We start from the raw sequence: 26,025 nt of genomic DNA, 5'->3' as shown, positions 1-26,025 counted from the left end.
TCCTATCCCCTAACAGTCTCCTCTAATTCTTTAGCAAACAAATTCCATACAAGATGCATCTTACTCTCTGTAAAACAAGGTATGCAATGTATGTGAAAGCCCTAAAATCTTTAAATCACACCTCTGCCTTTTCCATGTTGACCTCATCTCCAATACCAGAGCAATTCTGTGGACAATGGCATATGTGCACTAATAGAATCTTAGATATATAGAATGGTAGCGCTGAAAAGGACTTTAAAGGCATTTATTTCAACTCCTACATTTCACAACTGAAAAAACTAACACCTAGAGATTCACAGACTCTCCAAGGTCACACAGGCCTTTGCCATCAACTTATTTTATATTCTCCCAATCTCTGGGTCTCCCTACCTCCTATGTATTTATTTTTCCTATGGAGAGGGGTAAAGGCAATGCCCATAATCTCAGCTTGGCTTTTGCCTGAACTCCACAGAGGATGCTAAATGAGCTCATCAACCAGAGAATATGATGTGTGGTATGAGTCTCCTCTGCATGATGCTGAGTGATCAGTGTGTAACTAAGTGCTCCCCGGTGGCACTTAACCACCCATGTGGAGATTCAAATTTCCCTTCATACACATCCCACTAACAGATGGCCCTGCTATACCTCTAAATGTGTGAAACCATTTGGCTTCTGCATTATAAACCATACCAGTCATTTACAGAAAGTTATTAGACTGTTTGAGCTATCATCAATTACATCCAATTTGAAAATTGCAGATTAGGATAATTATGACTGGGTTTCCTGTCTACCAATTCAACCTCAGCAGTTTTAATATTTATAGCTTTTAGTTTTGCTTTGTTTTACTTTTAAAGACTCAGTTTGCACAGCATCCCAGGACAGATTCTAACAGTTAAATACCACGAATCAGGCTGCCTCAATTTAGCAACAATGGAAAGAGTAAAAATGCTTTTAATAAAAAATAAATACCCAAAGTCCAACCTTATAGTCCTTTGAAATATACTGTCTACGTGTTTACTCATGTATTTAATATTTAATACTGGAGAGAGAGAGAGAGAGAGAGAGAGAGAGAAATTTATGGTTGGACACAAATTATGGCCAAAAGTTATTCATAATTTATATTTTTATTTTATATGTTTCTCTTTATAAAATTGTAATGAAAGATACAAAAATATAGTTTTTTATAATGGGTAGGTTAAACTAAAATATAATTTACGTGATTATTTAGTAATGAAGAAGGAACTAAGTAAGCAATTGCTTACTTAGTCTACTAATCTTTGGAAAAAAGAAAATTATTAGGGGCTCAATAATAAGATTACATAAATGAAATGGATTTAAAAATATTTCAGAAAGACATCATTAAGCATTTAGTGAGAAAATCAGCAAACAGATTACCCACATTTTGATCTTAAAAAAAAAAGTACGCTATTTTCCACAACTGCTACAAAACTAAACTGCAATAATATCCTCCTTCACAAAAGCCATCTGGTAGTGAATTTCATGAATGTCACAGAGTAGTCAGGTTCGTTCATGAGTGGACAAGTACAGAGGAAGGGGGGAACTGACTATCCTGGGGTAGTAATGGCTGCTATGAGAGCTGTGGAGTTCGCCGGAGACACAGAGCATGCCAAAACTGAGAAAAGACAAATTTACGGTAAAGAATACACAGTGGTAGACAGTATGTTGATAAGATCCAAACAACCTTCCAGTTCTGGAATCCAAGAAGAACACTTCACCTTGGACAATCGTAGGAACAAAGGATTTAAGCCTAAGAAATTCCTAGGTAGCAGATAAGGGGAATAACCTGGGATCTTGCTGATATAGACGGAATCAAAAGGAAACATTGGGTGACTAGATTTGAAGGTAGGCCACAGTCACAAATTTTGTTTGAAGATTTGTCTGATACCTACAAGGAAGACCTTGAGACTGTGTTTCTGCAGTCTGCATGAAATTGCGGGGACAAGGGCAGGTGGCGGGGGTGAGGGGTGGGGGGGGAGGTGCGGGGAAGGGGGAGAGAGCCTAGGAGTCAGAAGAAAGGCCATTAAAAAAAGAAGAGGGCTCAGAAAGGACCTAGGAACTGAAATTGCTGCCATTGGAATTTTTAAATATTGCTGGAAGGGACAAAAATTTCAGACTTTCCAGCAAAAGAGGCTATCTATCATTTACAAGTAGTGATTCTTTTTCTCAATAGAACATACGTAGTTGGTATCTCCAATAAACTTTTGATAAAACATTTTTCTCACTTACTGCGTCATAAGGTTACAAGTGGTGTTTCTCAAATGGCTAGCATGGAATCCTAGCAACTGAAAGCATAAACCTTTTTGCTATCTCCCTCTTCTCTCTCTCTCTCTCCCCCCCCTCCCCCCACCACCAGCACCACCACCACCACCAGCACCACCACCACAACACCATATCACTAAATCCCTGGTTACTTCTATGGCTGATAACACATGTGGGGTTCTGAGAACACTGGTGGTTTGTTTTCTTTTCCTTAGTGTTATTGTAGGGGAAACAATCATACTAAGATTGCAAACAGCTACAACGGCCACATTTGGTTGATATTTTGTGCATGCATATCTAATAAATGTTGTAACTGTGGGAAGTGACTGTAACACTTCATGGATCTTGACAGTTTTCTATTTTCCTCTGAGGTTGATGTAAAAGAAAGATGCCATGAAATTGCTAAGGACCCAAGGTCTAAGAAGGAAATTAAAAGGCATCTCCTTGGAACACTCTGGCTATAGAAACTGAAATTTATTCAGAGACATATAAAGAAAACCTAAATCAACAGGCAAAAAATGTCATTGGTTTGGAAACAGAAAACAACTGCTCAGATGTTGAAAGGAAATAATGGAAATTCAGAAAGGAAAAGTACCAACTTTAAGACCGGGTCTTCATCTTGAAATCAAGACAGGAACTGAAGAAAAAGAAAGGAGAATAAAGAAATGTATATATAGCAATATAATTGGCCATACGTGAAGTTGAGAAGGAATGGAACCAACTCTGAACCAAACGAAGTTTTGACAACTCAACTAAATCGATGTGAAAATTTCCAACATAGGCAGATTCAAAAGGTAAATGGTAAAAAGTGGTGAGAGAAAGAGTTGTTGGTGCTTCCACTGACTAGCCTTTTAGAACTTATCATCAACCCTAAATTGGGTTGGGGCCATCCGGCCAAAGGGGCCACAACACCCCCAAAGGCAGACAACATAGGTGAGCTCACCAGGACTTTCACAGAGGAATCAGGCCAGAATGCAAAGACTGCGTTTCCCTGGCATGCATCTTCCTCGGAGACCTCACTGGATAGGAGATCCTCACTAGGATCATCAGGTACATCTTCAACTTCCTTCACTTATACAATAAATTTAGATTAAGCATGGTATTAACAAGTGTTTACAAGTTAGGTATACAGAAGCAAACAGGCAAAGGCCCTACTCTCGTGGGGCTTGCATACTGAAGGGAAAGAAAACCAGAGTCAGCATGGTTTTAGATCTTGGTAGGCATGATGAAGAAGAAAAAGGTTAAAGGGCAGAGAACATTGGGGTGATTTTTTACAGTAGAGTAGCATTGGGAAGAATTTCTGAAGAGGTGATTTGAGTGGAGACCTGTAGGAATTCAGGGCATAATAACAGGGGAAGGCTGTTATAAGCAAGTACAAAGACTCTGAGCCAGAACCCAGCTTGATGTGTACAGAGAGACAAGATGTCTGACATGGATGGAGTACAATAAGCAAGGGTGGGAATGGTAGAAAGTGAAGTAGGTGAGGCATGCAAGGGTCATACCATCAAGGCTTTGATAGAAGCAGTAGGGAATCTTCATTTTATTTTATGTGCATTGGAAAACAGTAGAGGGCATGGAGCAGAGGAATGGTATGATCTAATTTACTTTAAAAGGGACACTCTGAGTAGAGATGTGGGACAAGAGTAGAAACAGAAGGAACATATAGGAGATTACTGCAAATTTCCAGGCCAGTGATGGTGGTGACTTGGTCTTGGGTGATAAGCTATGAAGTGGAGAAAAATAATCAAATGTATTCCAAAGGTAAAGCCAACAGAAGTTTTTATGAATACATGAGAAAAACAGGTATCTAGGATGATTTCCAGGTTTGAGGCCTGAGAAACAAAATGAATAATGGTGTCCTTCAACTCTACATAGATTTTATTTTCATATTATTGTCTTGTGAAAAAACTAACTATGCTGGCATATCCACTCTGTAAAACAGTTTGCCAATTTCTTAAAAGAAAAACTAAACATATACTTACCACATGTCCTAGTAATCACATTGCTGGGTATTTTTTTTTTTTTAATTTATTGGGGTGACATTGCTGGGTATTTATATTAAAGAACTGAGCACTTACGTCCAAACAAAAAACCTGTACATCAAAGTTCATAGCTGTTTTATTCATAATAGCCCAAAACTGGAAATAACCAAAATGTCCTTCAATAGAAGGATGGTTAAACAGTGGTATATCCAAACCATAAAATACTACTCAGAAATAAAAAGGAACAAACTATTGATAATACTCACAACTTAGATCTCAAGGTGATTATGCAGAGTGGGGAAAAAATAATTTCAAAAGATCACAAATTGTATGATTCCATTAATATAACATTCTCAAAATCAAAAAATTATAGAGATGAAGAACGATCAATAGTTACCAGGGTTTGCAGATGCTTGGAGGAAGGCGTGGGTGTGACTATAGAGCAGTAACATGAGGGACATCCTTATGGTGATGAAACAATTCTGTATCTTGATTTCAGTGGTAGTGACAGCAATCTACGCATGTGTTAGAATACCACAAAACTATACACACATTTTACCAATGCCAGTATTGGTCTGGTACTAGTTTTATAAGATGCATCTATGGGAGGAAACAAGGTGAAGGGCACAAAGGCCCTCTTTGTACTATCTTTGCAACTTCTAATGAATCTATAATAACTTGAAAATGAATTTTTAAAAAAAAATCTAATCATACTCAAGTGTAAGGAAAAATACATTATGTAAATATTAAAAGTTGTATAGCAATCAATACTACAGCTGACAAAATGGTGTTTTCTGAATTTATAAAGCATCTTTTTGCTACTACATCTTATCATTTTGGTGTGTAGGCAACAGTTTAATTAATCATCAGGATCAAACAGCACTTGGAATTCTCACTCTCCCTCTAACTTTTACCTTTAACCAGCAAATAAAACCTGTGAGTTCTTGTTTCTGTACTTACTAGTACAAAGGAGTAGAGAGGGACAGAAGCTACCTAACTGCTAACATCAGTGCTCCAATAGCTTTCAGACATTCTGAACTCTGAAAACTACTTTGCCGAAACCCAAGATACTGACCCATCATGGGCCAACCAATACTCCTGGACTCTAACATCTTTCCCCATCAATATCAAAATGTAAACCTCTGCAATGTAGAACTTTAAAAATTGTGGCTTAGACCCAAAACCAATGACTGTGAGTAAAAGACTTAACAGATGCTATTAACACTAATTCTATCTCCAGTCCAATGATCTTAAGGTTACTGTAGGAATCAGATCTAGGTTAGAATAAATCAAGTCAACTTGGAGAAATGGATGGTGATGAAGTCTCCCTAAGATCTTTCACAACAGCTTCTTTGGTATGTATTTTCTTAGTGTTCTGGTCTTCTGAGAGCATCCAATCTCAGTCTGAATATAGAACTCGGGGTCTCAGGCTCCTTGAGAGAACATTCCACTCCCAAGAACACGCTCAAGGCATTTAGTCCTCAGGTATGCATGTTAAATGCTCGACACTCTTGTCTTTGTTAAATAGGCTTATATTTACTAATCCTTAGAGTCTCTCAAACAGGCATGTATCCACTGCCGAATGTGTGTAATGGAGATTAGATTGATAAACATTTTTTTATTAGTCTTAATTACAAAAACCTGCATAGAACTGTATCCTGAATTTTAATTCAGGAATTTGATTATTAGGTAAAATATTTTCTAAACTATGCATCTCACAACAGATCTGTCTGCTTTTCTGGAATTTAATGTAACTGCCAACAAAACTTATGGAATGTGCCAGATGCTGGCTGTCAAGATGCTGGTGTCCCTTGGAAAGAGCTCTGCCAGGTACAACACTGTGCACAGAATTAAATCACAGAGTTCCTATTCTGACGTTTGTATCACTCTTTCCACACTGCATTAAATGCGTTAATACATTCTAAAAAGTAAAATATATTATTTTGCATTTTTATTTTCTAAGGATGAATAAAAATTAAACCAACGCAAATGGTATGGATTGAGCACCTTTCTGAAGACAAAGTAGTTATATTTTAATCCTGCCAGAGCTTGGAGCCTGGATAACTGCCAACAACAATCATTTGTAATAAATAAATAAAAATAAATTTTTAAAATCCAAGATACTTACAGCCAACCATCATCATGGCCACCGAAAACATCTTCTCCACATCTGTGGTAGGAGCTATGTTTCCAAATCCTATGGTTGTAAGGCTTGTCATGGTAAAGTAGAGAGAGGACACATACAGTGAATCCTTGCTGGGTCCTCCTTCCCATATCCCTGCACTGGTATTGTATCGATACGGAGTCCCAATGCTCAAGGCCAGCTGGTAGAGCCAACTGTCTATTTGGATGGTGTTCGTGACTTCATCGATGACCTCGTAGTCCCCAATGCTGTACCATATGCAAGCCAGCCAGTGGGCGACTAGTCCAAACACACATACCAGGAGCACAAGGACCGCTGCTCCATACTCGAGGTAATGGTCCAATTTCCTAGCAACACGGCCCAGGCGCAAGAGACGCACCACTTTTAAGGAACTGAAGAGACTGCTGATTCCCTGAAAAAAGAAAAGAAATGACAAAACGTTTTCAGAAAAGAAAAGGCTAGGGAAACAGGACAATGGCTCACCTCTGTGAACTTGATCATCCGTTTATAATACTAGGAACTTGTACATAATAGAACTCTGACTCTGTCAACAAAGAAAGCTGCTGAAACTATAAAAAAACTTTTTTTAATGCAGATTCCTTCCCGCTCAGAAATTAGATATTTGTGAATTATTAGACAAAACAACTTTTCATTATTAGCTAAGGAAGACCTAATTTATTTTCCTAAGGGGAGTATAAATAGCACAGAGAAAAACCAAAGGAGAAAATTGTTCAAATGAAATATATATACAGCCTATACAAATAAGGTGGTGAGTTTAGACCTTTTATTTCTTCTCCTATAAAACTTTTCTTCTAAAAGATTGATTTTTTTTCTTACTTTATAATAGCTATGAACAGCAGAACGTCTGAAAAAAGAATTCTAATCTTGCAGGCAAGCAAACAGGAAATACTTCTGTACACACGGAGAGAACAGACAAATGTCACTGTTGATTCTACTACTTCCTGCCACAGTCATGATAAGCCCTAAATTTGCAGAGCTCTGAAACAGGGAAGAGTTAAAACTTCAATGGGTACATAACCTTATCATCCTCTAGCAACAGTCGTAGAAAAGAGTATCATAGGGTATAGCAGCAAAAAATCATATTTTGTTGAGAAGCTTAAAATGTAGCATTAACCAAATGGGATTATAACATAGACGATCTTCGATCAATGAAGACCTCGTAGTTACTTTTTTGGAAGCATCTAATAAGCCACCTGAGAAGATAGGATAAATGCATTCCTGATGCAGGGACGGAAGAGAGAGCATGATCGGGGAAACCCCTCACCTGAAGGATGAGACTTGAAGGAAGCACCTCCAAGTCTCATGGAGTCCTTGACTTCCTTAATGCTAATTCTCTCTCCCACAAGGGAGACAAGGAATCTAACATAATTACGCTGAGCTGGATTCTGACTAACACAGAGGAACTGGTTAAGGTAGTGGAACGGACGTAACTCTGTCAGACTCGAATTATGGGATCATAAAGTTCTTGACAGTTAAATCTTTAAAAAGGTTAAAAATGCATTTGATATAATATGCTCTATATGATTGAAATGTATCAAAATAAAATGTTGAAAGAGAGAGAGAGTGAGAACAAAGAGAAGCAGAAATCAGAGATCTTGTAGATATGAAAGAGTAGCAGAAGCATCTTGACAGTTTTTTGATTTGTTTTTTTTTCCCCCAACCTTGATATCCTTAAGCCTGGCTCTATTTTAATTCCCGCTCTCAAATGTTGTGGTATAAATGCAGCCTTAAAGTAAATTCTCATTTCACTTGAACACTTGAGGAGAAAAAAAGACACTGAATTTTAGGCAGATCAAAAGTAGCAAAATAAAACTCAGAAGATGAACTGGCATAATTCAATGACATGAGATGTTGAGAGATAAGAAGATTCAAAAGAGCTTGGAAGTCCTGAAAAATGATACTATGTGATCATGAACAAGAAAGACAAAAGTGTTTACTGAGAACTTCTATAAGCCAGAGTCTGAGTTGAGCCGTTGGCGACATTAAGATAAATGTGTCTTGCTTCTGCTCTAAAGAAACCCACGAAAATGCATGAAATGCATGAAAAACTCAAACAGGGTTAAATTTAAAAATACAAACAGTGTTGCCGTAGATGTTTTTCTCTAATCAATTTGTAAAGGCACTATGGTACTTTTGTTTAAATACTACAAAGAAAAGATATTCCTACCTGAATTCTTTTCTCTAAAAAACAAAACAAAAGGAAAACATAGAGGAATCTTTATCTCCATTCAAACCACAATCCAGTCACAACTCTCAATTGGAACATGAAGAATGAGGGCCTGCTAGAATTAGGCCTCAATGGTGGAAGGACAGTCTCCTTTGATCCCTGATGTAGGCACATTTGTCCAAAAGGAGGTGGTGGTCTATCCTGAGGGGCACCTGCTCTGGACTCCACTTAATGAAAAAGCACATTTTCTATAGCCATGTCCAACACTAGTTACATATTACAAAATATTTTGAAAGCATTGTAAACTCTTTCTGCCATGGGTTATATGACTTTCTCCTAGGTTTTAGCCACCTCCTCAACTGACATTTCTTTCAATATCATTTTCTAGGGATCCCCTGCTCCATGCTTCGATTATGTGTTAGGATTCTCTTCACAATTACCCTCAGCCCTTTCCTGGTTGATTTAATGCATATCCCTGTTTCAAATGACTTCTATAAATGGATGATTCACAGGTCCACTTCTTAGCACAAACCCGTCTCCTGAGCTCCTGATACAGAAACAAAATGGCTCCTATACATTTCCATTTATATGTCCCATAGGGGTTCAAAAGGTAATAGGTCCCAAAAGGAATCTTTCTCTTCTCCTGAGTCAGTTCTCTGTATCCTACTCTTGTGAACATCATTATCTGCCCACTCCCTTCGACCTGGAGCTGAGCCTCATCCCGCTGATTACCAAGTCCTGAGAACCACTCGATGTGCTCGACTAAGTGCTCAAGGAAGTGCTCAATGTATGTCTACTTTTAAAATCTCTCAAAAACTTTCCCTTCATTCCCATTTCCAAGGTCATACCTTACTCATGATTTCATGTTGTTTCTGACATGTGTGACAAGAATGGCCTCTCCACTGGCCACCCTACCTCTACTCTCACTCCCTTTAATTTGCAGATCACACTGTACAGGCTTCTAGGCTGGTGTTTTGTCAAATCACATCAATCTAATCATGTCCCTCTCTGATCTAAAAATCTTTAACGCTATTAGATTCAGTATAACTCTCTACTATGACATGCAAAGCCATTCAGGACCTGGTACCTGCCCAACTAGTCAGCATCTTTCCCATCCATTCCTCCTCACGCTCTCTGCTACTACCACGCTCAGTTATGTGTAGTTCCTAGAGTGCCCATTCTGTTTCATGCCACACTGCTAGCTGTTCCCTCTTCTTAAACGGTCTGTCCCTCCCACACTCTTGGTGGCTAGGAGCTTTATACATGACTGAATAAAGCTGACTTATGTTTATGACATAAGTTTATGACAGTCAATGCAACTTTGAGTTGTATTAATAAAGGGATGGCATCAAGTATAAAAGAGAAATTCTCCTTAATTTCTCCACTGACCAGACCATAGATATAGGCAATACATAAAATATATTCAGAAAAGAATACTAAAAAAGAACTCAAAAATATACCCTATTAGGCGACATCAAAGAAAATGGAGACTGGGATAGGGCATTACAACTGTATTCAAACACACAGGGCATTAAGCTCATTCTCTATAACCCTAAGGGAGGGAGCCTGAATCATAGTTAGAGCTACAGGGACAAAAGAATACAACAAAGATTTCAACAAGCCTATACATATACTTTTATGTAGTAAACCAACCAGAAAGCAAGATTATTCTCTGCTACTTGGAAGACAGACAAGGTGATAACGATATTGAACACTTATTGCATGCCAGGTACTGTTCTAAGTGCTTTATGTGTATTAACTAATTTAAACTTCAAAACAATCCTAGGCAGTAGGTATCATTATTAAAACATAGCCCAGAAAGGTCAAGTAATTTGACTAAGTTCATGCAGCTAGAAGAGGAGGTGGCAAGATTCAAATACAGGGAGTGTCGCTTTAGACCCCTTGTTCCTCCTCACTTCACTATCTGACCTCACTCTGAAACTCACTAGACCTAGAGCGTAAGGTATAATTTAACTAAGCCCATTCATACCAGCAATGTGGGCTTAAACATGGGCATTTGATACATGACTGAATAAAGGAGAGGAAATACCTATCCCCACCCAGGCACAGCAGTGGTCTATGGAGGCCCTAGGACTCTATAGTCTGCAATTCTCTAAATGGACCAAGTCATTTCATTCTCACAATAGCAGGACTCTTATCCCTATCGTTCACGAGGACACTGAAGGTCAGACAGGTTAAATAACTTGCCCAAAGTCACACAGCTAGGACAGAGTGGAAGCATCACTCAGGCCTAGTCCCTCAGCTTCTTAGTCCATTTTCCATGACAACCAACTGCACTACTGTGGCTTTGCAGAGCAACAGTGAGCCAGTCAAACCAAACCCCTTCTCGCTCCCAAACATGACCTCAAAGTATCGTCTTTGAATGTGCCCAGTGTTCCCTTCATCTGCTAATAAAATCAGAAACTGCTATTCAAAATGAATAATACACAGATAAGTAAGTTTGCTTTATTTGGAAAGCTCTTTTTTTCACTATCTCATTCTCCATTGTTTTGTATCAAAGAGAACTCACTGCAATAATTACAATCAAAACTCAAAATGAAATGACTAGGTTTTAAAATGGAATGAAATACTTAAAACTTGAAATAATCCAAATGTCCATCTCCAGGATAATGGATAAATAAATTATCACACATTCACTCAATGGAATACTACTCAAAAACAGACATGAACAGATGAGAACAACATACAATAACAAGAATGAATCTGAAAAGCATCCTGTTGAGCAAAAGAGACCAGACATACAGGAGTATATACAGTATGATCTCATTTAAAAAGCTTAAAAACAGGTGGAACTCCTCTACAGAATTAGAAGTCAAGACAGTGGCTCCCTTTGATGGGGGAGGGGTGGTGACTATGAGGGGGCTGGGGTCTCTGGCAATATTCTGTTTCTTTTTTTTTAATGACCAAAATCTTTATTTTTGTAACTGTATAAATGTGATCAAAATGTGTCCACCACTAAGTTTTTAAAAAGAAAATATGCTATAAATAAGCAAACTACATGTTCACTGATATGTGTATGGACTCCCTAGATATCTCGGGCTTAATTACAGACCACTCACAGCAATACATTTTTAGTAGAAAAGTGTATCATGATGTGAAGCCATTTTAGCTTTTGCACATACATATTGCACTTCTGGCTGATGACACAGAAAGATTCTCAGCATTACAGTGTTAGGCTGGGCTGCACCCACCCCTTTAAATGGTATCAATATCAATGTCATCGTCCTTATTATCAGTCTTTACAGCTTCAACTTTCGGCACACTGGCAGTCTTCAAATACACCACGTCAATGTTCTCATCTTCATCATCTTCTTTACCACCGGAAGATTCCTCTTCTGCTTCCTTCAACCACTTTATAAATGGTTCTGCTTTGACACGAATCTCTTTGGCAAGTTCTTTTGAGACATAGTTCTTAGAAGCCTTTTCCGACCAGCTGATGATGACCTCTTCTTCCAGAAGGTCAGCGTCATACATCTCCTTCGAGATATGTGGAATCTTGGAGAGAAGCTGGGCCTGATGCATTGCTACCACACACTCTAAACCATGAAGAAGGTACCACTGAACTTTTTTGTTGTGACAAAATTGTAGAAAATGGTGCCTGTATTTCTTCATCTGTTCTCTAATCTTTTCATTAAAAAGAACGTCAGTTAAAACAAGACGGTCCATAGCTTTTACATCCAGTCTTTCTGCTTCAGCAACAATTTGTCAGATGAGTCGATAATACCCTCTTCCGTCTTTTTCTTAACAAAATTAAACAGGATATTGACCCGCTCTTCAACAGTCATTTCCAAATCATCACTGAGTGTCAGTACTTTTGCGTGGTCACTGATTTCATCCATTCTGCGCCTTTGAGCTTTGTCAGTTGTATCCTCCCCCCAATCATCATCCTTCTTGTCTTTCACAGCATGTGGAGGACTGATTTCATTTGGTGGTGATGGTGGTGGTGTCTCACTGCTGGACACGGAAACATTTCCCTTGTCTTTGCCCTTTCTAGTTTTCTTTTCCTTTTCGTTCTTTCCTGTACCACTGTCACTATTCTCAGGTGGGTTTTTGAGAATGAATGTGCCAAGTTTATGATGTGTGTCAAGCATACCTCGATAACCACAGGCTTTACAAGAATTACCTATTGTTTGCTTCTTTGGATTGACATGCAGCTCTGTTTCAGGATGCTCACACTCAGGAAAGAGAATAAACTTTTTAATGAATCCATCCAATATGTCTTGCAGCTTATTCACCTCATGAGATCCATTGATAAAGTAACGATCATTCTTAACATCAAACTGGGTCTATTCTCCCATTTCACAACCAATATTTGGTGGGATACGTTGGAGGCCGATTAAACACCTTTGCAACGTCAACCATGTTGACTATAACTGTCTTGATTCCATTTCCTTTGCCCTCAACCTTGGCAATCAGATGGGGCATCTCGTAGTGATAGAACTGGTCTGACACACGGCAGTTGACATTGACAGACATTTTGGTTTATTACTGGCTTTATCAATGAGATGAAGAGATCTTTGATTGCAACTTTTTGGTATCTTCTGTCTCTGGAATATTCTTTCTGTGACTCAACATTCTGTTTCTTAATATGGCTAGTAAGTAATAGGTGTATTTACTTTGGGAAATCTCTTTGAGATCCACTTTTAAGACTGATGTCATTTTCTTTAAGTATGCTATGCTTAAACATAAAAAATAATGTTATGGAAAATTCAATAGCCGCTGCTATGTTGTTAGGTTAACATTTCACCACAATACCTAATTCAGATTCATGATTTCTTCTGCATGATATGATTTGGGGAGAGGGGTTTATATTCAATATTGTAAGTAAAGTAAGAGACTTTCCTTATTTTATGACTCACCCTTATAACCTTGATATTGGGTCATAAACTATATTTAATTCCTTGGTGGGAATTTTTATTTCACGCATAAGGTAACACTAGGCACTTTTACATGCCAATCCTCAAAAATGCCCTCCTTGAGTAACTACCACCTTTTTCACAACAACTTCTTGATTTTGTACTTTCCACCAGTTGTACCTGCTCATTCAATTTCTGCTTCATTTCACTCCCCACTTTCCAGTCCTTCTTTTCCCTCCTCGCACTCCAGTGGCTTTCTGCCTCTTTCTCAACCTCTGAGCTCTAAGCACACAAATCCCTAGGTTTCCCCTGATGGAAGATAATAGCAAACACATCAAATGCAGAACACAGCGGGGTTAATGGAGAGCTTTCAGATTTCAGCCTTCCACTTTTCTAGCCAATTTCCTTACTTGACAAGCCCCTCAGGCCATAGTAGCATAAGGAACAATATCCAGGAGACATCTCTGTGTTATTAACTCTTCAAGACTTTTTCTGGATTCCCACTCTAAAGAGACGCACAATGTTATCAGCCTAACAATAATATCTTTCAATGATAAAACCACTTAAAATATAAATCAATTCTCTCATTTGATTAACACTAATGAACTCAGCTAATATTCTTTCCTACCTTCTTCTCTTCTTGATTTATAAACAGAAAAGGGTTGTCTAAGGATATATGACAATTAAGTGGGGGTGATAGTGCAGGAATACAGACTTGTAATATCCAGTTGCATGTAGAGTTTCACCTACATCTTGCATTCTCATACATACAATGTTATAGTAGATTGAAATATATACATATTGAAATATATATAGTAGATTGAAAAAAAATATATATATATATAATAGCTGTGGTTATTTCTCTTCCTGTATAATATCCCTTGGCAATGTGACTTTGCAATTCTCCCTTTAAGAGATACTAGAAGGTCTCCTTCCCCAACCCTTGAGTACAGGCTGGCATAGGATTTGCTTTGGCCCACAGAACCCACAGAATGTGGTCAAAGTGACACTGCACCAGCTCTAAGCCTAGAGCTCAAAAGGTACAGCACCTCTACTCATGGTCTTGGAACCCTGCTCAGTCACCATGTGAAGAAGACCTATTAGGCTTTCGGATGATGAGAGACCAGAGGAGCAGCCCTCTGAGTCATCCATTTGAGTCACCCCAGACTACTCAGCCACTAACCTATGACAGATTCATGGGTAAACTTAGTAGAGGTGAGACAAACCTAGCCCAAGTTAGCAGAACCCCAGTTAAGCCACAGACTCCTGAGTTAAAGAAATAGTGGTTGTTATTAGCCACAAAATTTTGGAGTAGTTTGTTATACAGGGAAAAATATCTAATTGATATAAATCTGGGGAAAGCACATATGTTATGTGCTTACGTGCACAGAATTTCATTCTTGGTGTGACTTAAGACTAGGGCTTCAATGTTTCAGAGACTTCCCCTAGCTACACTCATCCTCAAGTTAAGACCCTTGTTTTATAGTATAAATAACTCGTCCAAGAAATGCTGAGGGAATGAATGAAGCAGCAGTTAGTGCATTGAATCAGAGAAACTCTGAAATGGCCGTGATGGACCATGGGCTAGTGACAGTTACAAAGATTCAGGAATGGGAGCCAAGAGATAAAGAAAAAGAGAAGGAAAGAATTCAGTCAGTAGAGAGAAAATAGAAAAGTATATTGACAGAACTAAGTGAATCATATGAATGGTGGAACACTGAAGTAAAGATCTACAAACTCTAGAAAACTAGAACAAAGTGAACAGTCATGTCCTCCAAGATTATTTTCCAAAAGTGACCCTTTTCCAACCATGTTAATGACAACATATGACAATGTGGTTGCTAAAGCTTATAATGAAAAGATAGCAAAGCAAGACAACGACATATGTAAAGACAGTGATCAAAGTGACCATTTTTATATACTCCTCCCTCCCTTCCCTCTTCTGGCCCAGTGGCCACTTTCAGGTTCGCTTCCCTAATGTTACAACTTGGCTGTATCTTGGGCCAAGGTTCCCAGAGCTACCATGGTCCAGGACCATATACGAGTATTAGTTCCTAAGGTCCTATGGTTTCTTTTCCAATATTCAAAAAAATGTCCATCCTTACATTAAATCTCCTATCACTTGAGGTTACTTGAGTCTCTTTTCTTTGCAACTAAATAACATTCTTAACCTAACAGCTGCATTTAGCCCACTACATACTTTCTTATGTGGCTCAACTCCTGATCATCCAAATCTATAACCAATTGCCCTGTATTATTTTTATTTGCAGAACATATCGCTATCTGAAATTACATATATACATTTTAAAGTTTTCATATATGTTTACTGCTTTTCCCCAACAAAATAAAAACTCTGACCAAGAAGGCCTTAACATTTCTTTCAGCTTGATTAAATTTTACACAGGCCTTTCCTTGACTTTAGGCCCCTGACCTCCCTTTTCTAAGAGCATTTGCTTTAGAAAACTTTCAATCATAAATTTTTTCTCTGCCCCTTTGAGACATAAATCTTCTCCCCAACTCTTGCCAACTTTACAACCCCAGAAGGTCTTTCTCAAGGAATTAGAAGCTATCCCTTTGAAATGTAATCATCAAGAAATATGGGCATTTGTCTTATTAGGGAGATCACTTCATGGATGGTACAGATGCCTGACCACTGCGCTGTACATCTGAAATTGAAGCTGAATAATATTAACTATCAACTATCATTGAATATATAATAGTCACAGGATGTGGAGTGCAGCATAAGGAATAGAGTCAATGGAATTGTAACAGCCATTATTATGTACGATGCCAGAAGGGCAATAGATTGGGGGCGGGTGGTTATCACTTTGTGAGGGGTGTAAATGTCTAACTATTACATTGTTTTGTACACCTGAAACTAATGAGAGAGAGAGAGAGAGAGAGAGAGAGAGAGAGAGAGAGAGAGAGAGAGAGAAGGAAAGGAAAGGAAAGGAAAGGAAAGGAAAGGAAAGGAAAGGAAAGGAAAGGAAAGGAAAGGAAAGGAAAGGAAAGGAAAGGAAAGGAAAGGAAAGGAAAGGAAAGGAAAGGAAATAGAAGGAAAGAAATATAGCACTCCTATGTCTGTCTCTGTAGGAAGGCAGGAGCCTAACTTTGATAAGCACCAATTAGCAAACACAGTTGGCCTATTCATTGGCCAACCTCCCTGCCTTTTGTTTCAGTACAGTTGAATTCAGTCTATCTCCCTTATTGCAATAATCTTGAACAAAGTCTTCCCGGCTGTTTTTAACAAGTGTCTAGTGCAATTTCTCTGACAGTTTCATGAAGATGGGGGGAATGTGTGCTTGCTCACTGCTAGATCCTTAATAGAATAAACAAGCACCTCAATATATATTTGATGAGTGAATGGATGAATGAAGTCACTTAAGGCATTTTTTTTTTTACATTTAAAGGATGACTTTGAGAGAAAAATAAATCTTTCTTAGGTCATTCCTTTATATTTCTGAATGTACCACCACATTTCAAAAGTCAATCTAAGTACACAGATTATTGTCCATCCTTATAGTATTAAATGTCCATTCTTGTATTAAATCTCCCATCACTTGTGTCTGTTTTCTTTGCAACAACAAAAAAATCATAACCTAAGAGCTGCATTTAGCCCATTACATGCTTTCCTACATGGCTCAACCTCTGATCATCCCAGTCATTATCTATATCCTATTGCCCTGTATTATTTTCATTTGTAGAATATATCACTATCTGAAATATATATATATATATATATATATATATATATATATATATATACTTTTTTAAGTTTACATGTATGTTTAAAATACATGAAGAGCAAAAACGATCAGTTCTACTGATATAACTCTATCATACACACTGAAAGGCTTCTGCACATGGAGATTATAGTTCCTAAATGTGACTACTTTGCCAATATAAGTGAAACTGCCTTTAAATAGATAATGTTATTAGTAAACTTAATTGTTAGATGTCAATACTGAACACAAGAAGTACAATTGGTTCTAAAGTTCTAGCAGGACCGTATCTGGGTGAAAAATGCTGCTAGTCTATTTGTAATTATAAAATAATTGTTGCACAAGTTCCTGTCATCTAGACCTCTTCACTCACTGTGGCCAACTGCAACATCTGCCAATGCTCAAACAACAGCTTTGGAGTATGGCCATTCATAACTCAGTGTAATCCTGTGTATAAATGTGAACGTAACTGAAAATGGCTGATTTTTGCTGACACATGACCTAAACACAAACAAATCATAGTGAAATCTAGCATCTTTTTGAAATATTCACACCAGGCATTTAATTGTAAAGTCCATATTTGTGTTTGCAATGCTGACCAAGTAAACATTCAGACTCACAAGACTATTACAGACCATGTTCTCAGGTGACTCAGATAGATACCGGGCAGAAATCACTGTTTATCAATGGGGCAGTATCAGGCATCTTCTTCCATAGGACTTGTCCTCATAGCATTCCACAGAGCTATCCATCTTATGCTTTTCCCCCCAAGGGACAACTCAGAAGTGAGCAAATAAGACTCAACCAGCAGTTACTGAAACCATCTTGACTTAAAAGCCTTAGAACTTAAATTGTCTCACCCCACACTCAGCTTGTACACACAGAACTGAAACCATAATTTACTGTCTATGTTAACATGACTTTGTGTTATTCCTCTGTCGTCCTTAGAGTGACTTTATTTTTCCAGGACTCCATTACCCTGCCCAGGCAAATGGTTTGATTTTTCATCATAGGCATTTCCCAACGACCCAATAAACTCAATTCAGCTTTCTCTTATCAGCAGGTTTTGTTGGTAATGTTTGGGGATCCAGCCTTTAATGCCTCATGCACCATCTAACCCAATACCTGTAATAACAACACAGGCATCACTTTCAGGGTCCCACAAGGAATATGCTCAGACTTTTATCATTCAGGGAACCCTTATGTCCTTATGCTGTGCTGTCCTCATCAGATTATTTATAGTTTATTAAAAGTTTTTCCCAGTCCAGGTGCAATTTATTAATCAGAGGTCTTTTTTAAATATAAGTAATATTACCTAAAAACATAGATAACATAGTTCCTTCATCAGTTGTCGGGGGGGAAGGAAGAGCGCTGACCAAAGGTAAAATTCTCATTCAGCAAGAGTAATGATTTTATTAACCTTTTAATCCACAATGTCTGAAAAACAGACTTGTTGAAAAAGAAGAATTCCAATATAAAGATAAACATGTTTCTTGTGAGTTAGCATGTGTTATGTAAAAGCAGAGATGAAATCATGGAATAAAACAAAGTAATAAAAAGACCAAATGGAGTAGGGGTGGAGGTTTAGAAATTCCTTTAGAGAAAAGTGAGAGAAATGATGTATTCTCAAGCACAGGGATTATTTTTGTGCAGAAAGACAGTAAAGAGCAATTTCCATGCAAGTATCCATAGTTAGTTAAGGTAAGAAAAAATGGTTATAGGATACAATCGCAATATATTTCAAACTTCTTTGCTCTACATCAAAATCATTCCCTAATGCTCAACAATAGGACCCATTCATCATGAATGAAGATCAGTACAGAATAAAATTTATTTTCATGTAAGCAACAAAATCAAATAAAGGAATCTCATTGGTTGTTACTTCCTATCCTCTGAGAGCTAATTCTCTCAGTTAGACAGACTGCTTTGTCTCTGTGGAAAACTCATGCAAAAGAATATATTCCTGGAATATAACCAAATTTTTCAAATGTAAGAAAGACATCTTTTAATCTGTGTATTACCCAACCTCAGGAACATTCTATCCCACCCATCCCCATCCGGAATAGAACTTAAAAGCTCAGACCATCGCCACCATGTTCCAGTTTGGAACCTGAGCCTGACTCCTACCCATTCCTCAAATCCTTTACCCATCTCCTCCCTCACACGGATCCTCTTCTACTCACACCCTTGAATAGCTTGTGAGCAAGTTTTTCTCTCAAACTAGAAGACAGGTACATTTGAGTTCAGTAACTGTGCCTTGCTCATCTTCATATTCATTTGTCCACATCTTTACTTTCAGTGGGAGATCCCAGTTTGGGACCTAAACCCTGAGGCAATCCCTAAATGCACATAGAAAGCTGGCAGGGCAGGTCATCTGCATATAGAAAGCTGGCAGGGCAGGTCATCTGACTAGAAGATTATTTACATTCCAGAATAAGAATATTCATGGAAAGGAACTCATGAAAAGATGTGAGCATAATGGTCAAAGGATAATGTTCTAAAGTCTGCAAGAAGGAGATACTTAAATATAAATCTAACAAAATATGTACAAGATGTATAATTGAGGAAAACTACAAATGCTGATGAAATAAACAAAGAAGAACTAAATAAGTGGAGTAATAGCCCATGTTTGTGGACAAAAATACTCAATATTGTCAAGATGTCGGTTCTTCTCAACTTGATCTATAGCTATCACATGATCACAATCAAAATCCCAGCAAGTTATTTTGTGTATATAAATAAACTGATTCTAAAGTTTATATGGAGAGGCAAAAATTGTGTGGAATAGCCAACACTATATTAAAGGAGAACAAGTAAATCAGAGGACAAATGCTACCTGACTTTACCACTTGCTAGAAAGCTACAGTTATCAAGAGAGTGAGGTGCTGGCAAAAGAATATACAAATAGATCAGTGGAACAGAATAGAGAATCCAGAAATAGATCCATATAAATATAGTCAACTAATCTTTGACAAAGGAAGAAAGGCAATACAAGAGGTCAAAGATAGTCTTCAATAAATGATGCTGGAACAGTTGGACATCCAAATGCAAAAAGATAAATCTAGTCACAGACTCACACCTTTCATGAAAATTAACTCAAAATGGATCATAAACCTAAATGTAAAACACAAAACTATAAAACTTTTAGAAGATGACATGGGAGAAAATGTAGGTGACCTTGGGTATGGTGATAACTTTTCAGATACAAACACTAAAGGCATGATTCATGAAACAAATAATTAATAAACTGGATTTCACTAAAATTAAAAACCCTGCTCTGTGAAACTTAATGCCAAGAGAATAAAAAGAAAAGCCAAGACTGGGAGAAAATATTTGCAAAACATATATCTGATAAAGGTCTATTATATAAAATATATAAAGAATTCTTAAAACTTACTGATAATGAAATTAACAACCCAATTAAAAAATGAGCAAAAGGTCTAAACAGATGTCTTTGGTCAAAAGGAGTTATTCAGATGTATGAAAAGATGTCCAACCTTATATATCATTAGGGAATTGCAAATTAAAACAACCATGAGCTACCACAACACATCTATTAGGATGGCCAAAATCCAAACACTGACACCACCAAATGCTGGTGAGGATGTGGACCAACAGGAATTCTCGTTCATTGCTGGGGGAATACAAAATATTGCAACCATTTTGGAAGACAGTTTAGCTGTTTCTTACAAAACTGAACATAGTCTTACCATATGATCCAGCAATTATGCTCCTTGAGTTGATAACTTATGTCCAGACAAAAACCTGCACACAAAGGTTTATAGCCACTTATTCATAGTTGCCAAAACCTGGATGTCCTTCAGTAGATGAATGCATGAACTGTGGTACATCCAGACAATGGAGTATTATTCAGCACGAAAAGAAAAAAAAAATGAACTATCAGTCATGAAAAGACAAGAAGGAACCTTAAATGTATAATACTAAGTGCAAAAAGCCAGTCTGAAAAGGCTATATACTAGGTGATTCCAACTCTATGATAGTCTGGAAAAGGCAAAACTATGGAGACAGTAAAAGAATCCGTGTTTCTAGGGATTAGGGACATAGGATGAATAGGCAGAACACAGATGATTTTTAGGACAGTGAAATGACGCAGTATGATACTATAATAGTGGCACAACACCAAGAGGAACCCAATATAAAGTATGGACTTTGGGTGATAATATGCAGGGTTGGTTCATTGATTGTAATAAATACACCACTGGTGGGGATGCTGATACTGAGGGAGGCCATGCATGGTGGGGGCAGTCTCTACACGGGAAGTCTCTGTACCTTCCTCTCAATTCTGCTGTGAACTTAAAACTGTCCTTAAAAATAAAGTCTATTACCAGCTGGGCAAACACACTGATAAGAAAAATCAGTCAGTTCCAAAGTGGACTGGGCAGCAGGCTTCTATTGATTTAACCAGATTAAAACTAGGAAAACTAAAAAAAAAGAAATATTACATAATTCCTACCTATATTATTTTAAATATTATTTTAAATTATCTAATACATAAGATGATGTATTTCAGAATTGTACACCTAAAACCTATGTACCTTTACTAACAATTGTCACCCCAATAAACTTTAATTAAAAATAAATAAATAAATAAATAAAAACTATCTGTAGGCTTTAATGAAAAAGTAATGGCAACCAAATTGCATTAAATAGCAATTTCTAACATGCTATTCTTGGTAGAGAGTCTGAGATTCAACAAAAGGGATGAACAGAGCTTCTAGGCTAACAAAAGTCACTAAAACCTATAAGCATAATATTTGCTTCTTTGATTTCCAATTCTTCTTTTGGTGACTACATAAGAAATAAAAATGTGCAATGTAAACACATATGCTAAAATGAAGTAATGCATGTGGCCACCTGATAAGCATAATTCATAAAAAAATAGAGAACTATTTCCCATAAACTTTTCTGAAAATTAAAAATATTTTATATATCTCCATATAGCAGTCACTGACATTTTGCCTCCTGAAACAATGCATGAGTTACCTTTTTCCCAATTTCAATTTCTTCTGACCTAGTTTATCATGTTCATCACTTACTGATACCACTTGCTGTCTACTGAATTCCTTGCATATCATGTTTCCTAAATCCACTTACGCTATCAAACAGTACATTATCTGCAGTTGCCCCATCTTTCTCTGACGTTCTGTAATTCAGCTCCCCCTAAACTCCCAGAGATCAAGCTCTCTGGACCTGTCAGAGCTGTATTCAAATGCACATTATAAAGGAGCTTCTTTCTATTCCTTAGATTCATAGTGACAACGTTTACCATCTGTTATGGTTTCTAGGAAACCTGGTTACTTATTTTCAAATAGAATGCTTTCCTATAATGGACTCTGTCTTCCCTGCCTCACAATTCTCTTTAAAAAAAAAAAATCATATATCCAGTTCGTGAACTTCTAGTAAATCAAATTACCTTCAAAGAGCACAGCGACTGAAACAAGCTTGACAATAAAGTGTTACTAAGTCCTCTACGTCATTCTGTACCCGCATCATGTTAAAGGATCAAACTGATTTTCAGACTCTTACTCTCCTATTCCTATGCCACCACCAGCTCGCTTCCTCATTTTTAAGTTCCAGTTCGTTTTATGTTAATGCACAATTTTCTAAAACCTTTCTAACACTTCATTGCTTCAGTCAGTTAGCAATGTGCACTAAGGATTACCAAGGAGATGGACCACATTCTTCACCATCATAGGGCTTATAGTCTTGCTGAGGAAGGAAACATACACAAATGAAATAATAACATCCCCTCAGATAGGCAGAATTCTACAAGCAAAATTCATTCAGGTCTCTTTTCCCATTTATTCCTTATAATCACTTTGTGATATAAGGAAGTCAGGCATTCCTTCCCTTTTTTCACAGATACAGAAACAGGACCAGAGTAAACATCCCAAAGGCTCACAACAAATATGTCCTACAGAAGCCATAAGACCCAGGTCACCCGACAACTAGTACAGTGCTCATGAACACACACAAGGCAACAAAAGAAGAGTAATTTTAATTATATCAATGTGCATGCATGTACATAAGCGAAAATGAAATATGGTGAAGAAATTCATTAGAGTTGCTTGGGAATAATGTAGGAAGGCTTCCTGTAAAGAAAAGTATGTTCCAGAAAGTTGAATATTATGTAATAGATCATAAAGAGGCAATCTATAGGAACTGAACCAGAAAGAAGACCAGAAATGCATAAAATAATAGTATGAGAAAAGAAAATGGTAGACATGTGGATAACTCTAAATAAATATTGAAATTAAATAAGACAATAATATAGTAAGTATTGATTATATTCTCTATGCTGTACTTTGTATCCCCATAACTATTTTGTAACTACCAATTTCTATTTCTTAATCCCTTCACCTTTTTCACCCAGCCTCCAACATCCCTCTCCTCCCTCTCATCAGTTTGTTCTCTGTATCTATGTATAGTGCCAGGTGGGCACTAGACTAATTGGGGGGGAATTACTGCATAAATTATATAAATGTCTAACCACTATGGTGTACACCTGAAACTAATATAAAATAATATTGAATGTCAACTGTAATTGAAAAACAATAAATAATTTTTCAAAAGAAAAATAATATAATTAAAAAGAAATTTGAGAACAATATGAAACCAAAATACAAGACAATAATAATTTGAAAAGGAGAAGGTGAACAGAGGTCTTTGAATTATTTAAGAGGAGGATAAAGACACTAGTAAGTCAAATACTGATCAATTAACAGAAAATTTCCAAACCTATGGAGGGAACCCAAGAGATTAAAGAAAAAACAAATCAATCAATCCAAAAGATGGCAGAAAACAATAAAACTGAAATAAGGAACACAGAGAAAGGCAAAGAAAAAGCATTTTAAAATGGAAAATAAGATGTACTGTAAGTAAATCAAAATGTAATTAATCTCAATAATATACATAGATTAAACTTGCCAATTAGGTATTCAAAATCTATAGGCTATTTATAAAAGATACAGCTACAGTATAATAATCTAGAATGATAAATAGTTAAAAGATAGAAATACATATACCAAATACTATACAAAATCTAATTTAACTTTAATAGTATCAAGCCAAGAAGAACTTAAGCAAAAAAAATCATTAGGGACAAAGAAAGTTTGAAAATAATACTGAGGAAATCGCCCAGAACATATAGCAAAAAAAAAAATAAAGAACTGGAAAACAGGGAAGGGGAAAAAAAACAAGGAAGTTAGAGGACTTCCTTGGTTTGTCCAGTAGGTACAATATCTGAAAAAAGGGAGTTCCAGCAAGAGAAAGAACAGAGAAAAAGAGGGAAGAAGGTGAAGAAAATCATCATAGGAAAAAAATCAAGAAATGCTCTTTCCTTATTGAAAAGGCCACCTAGTCAGTGCCCTTCAAAACGGATAAAAATAGACCCTAAGGAATATCACAGTGAAGTTTCAGATCTCTGGGACAAAGAAGATATACCAAATTTCCAGAAAGAGGAAACAGGTCACATGTAAAGGATCAGAAATCACAATGACTTCAAGTTGCTTAACAGAATTATTAGGAGGTAGACTATTAGGTCGGTACAAAAGTAATTGCAGTTCAAAAGGTTAAAAATAATTGCGAAAACCGCAATTACTTTTGCACCAACCTAATACAATGGCATTAGTCTTTCAAAAATCTGAGGAGAAATTATCTCTAGCCTAGAATATTATATTTAGCCAAACTTTCAATCAGGTGGGAGGGTAGAAGAGAGATTTGTTTAAGAAAATGATGTGGATAGGACATTGCTTTCATCAATGCATGAGGGGAGATTTAGACAACTGACAGAGTCAGTGGTTGAATTAATGATAAGTACATACAACGAAGCAAATGATAAAACCAGACAGTTATCAACTCTTGGGAAAATGGAAAGAACAGAAAAGGAAAAGCAATCATAGCACGTTGAAGGTTCAGCTATAAATAGCGTATTTGTAGTCATATGGCATAAGCATCTAATGTTTATTGAACCAAAATGATGATATACCTGATGATTCATGAGAAATAGGCAATGGAAATAGTGCATGTATATAGTGAGGGCAGGAAAAAATGTGATTAAAACCTCAAATTCCATAGAAGTCAAAGACAAGGCCTAAAACTGAAAAGCCAAGAGGTAGGTACATAATCTTATTTTGTAACTTGGAAACAAATAATAAAAGAATCCCCAAAACGATTAGAAAGTGGCTGCCTCTAGGTTCTGCTCTTTTACAAAACAAGATATTGCTAATTATTCTTCATAGAGGATCTACCAATTGAGAAAATGCAGCAGCTGTCAGTTAACTGTTCAGTGGTGTGTTGGTAAATGATTAACAACTGGTTCTACAGCAAGTTTAAAAAAAAAAAAAAGTCATTATTTGTAACGTTTGCAGCTTTCTGGGTATAAATACTCCCACTAAGGGCAGTTTCAAGCCACCAGTGTGAGTGTAGTGACTCACTAGATGCTGAGTTTAAAAGAGCTGCTAACCATTTGCTTTCCTAAACCAGGAGCCAGTTCCAGGAAGACACTATGCTCCATGCAGCAGGTTTTCATGAAGGGAGATCTGAGCAGCGCACCTCCTTAGCCACCGTACTCACAAAATTAATTTGTTAACAAAGATTTGATCTTCACAGTGTGGTAACTAAAAACAGGTAACTAAAAATAGTGGAGTTTGTAGTTTTATTTTTCATTTTCCTTAATGTGAAAGAGACTAAGGATCTTTTGATACTTTGATATATTTAAATATTATACCAAATGCATTTATTATTGTGTAATATATTTAATGTATTTTCTTTTCCATGAAATGAGACAATCTTTTGATTATTTTTATTGTATCTTTATGCCTATCTCCTAAAT

The 26,025-nt window shown here is 37.0% G+C and overlaps 1 protein-coding gene and 1 pseudogene across 1 annotated transcript in view; both read right to left on the bottom strand.

Annotated features, from left to right (window-relative positions):
• The window catches only part of KCNH5 (potassium voltage-gated channel subfamily H member 5), a 277,181-nt gene that overhangs the window by 197,239 nt on the left and 53,917 nt on the right, over positions 1-26,025 (bottom strand). Inside the window, exon 7 of the mRNA XM_019733674.2 lies at positions 6,370-6,796. Within this exon, the coding sequence (XP_019589233.1) occupies positions 6,370-6,796 (427 nt within the window). The remainder of the gene's footprint in view (positions 1-6,369; positions 6,797-26,025) is intronic.
• On the bottom strand, positions 11,774-13,069 carry LOC109448203 (eukaryotic translation initiation factor 5; annotated as a pseudogene).

This window comes from Rhinolophus sinicus, linkage group LG03 (genome assembly GCF_036562045.2).
Source record: "Rhinolophus sinicus isolate RSC01 linkage group LG03, ASM3656204v1, whole genome shotgun sequence".
Lineage (NCBI taxonomy): Eukaryota > Metazoa > Chordata > Mammalia > Chiroptera > Rhinolophidae > Rhinolophus > Rhinolophus sinicus.
The sequence above is the reverse complement of the archived record's forward strand: the minus strand, read 5'-3'. Positions and strand labels throughout refer to the sequence as shown.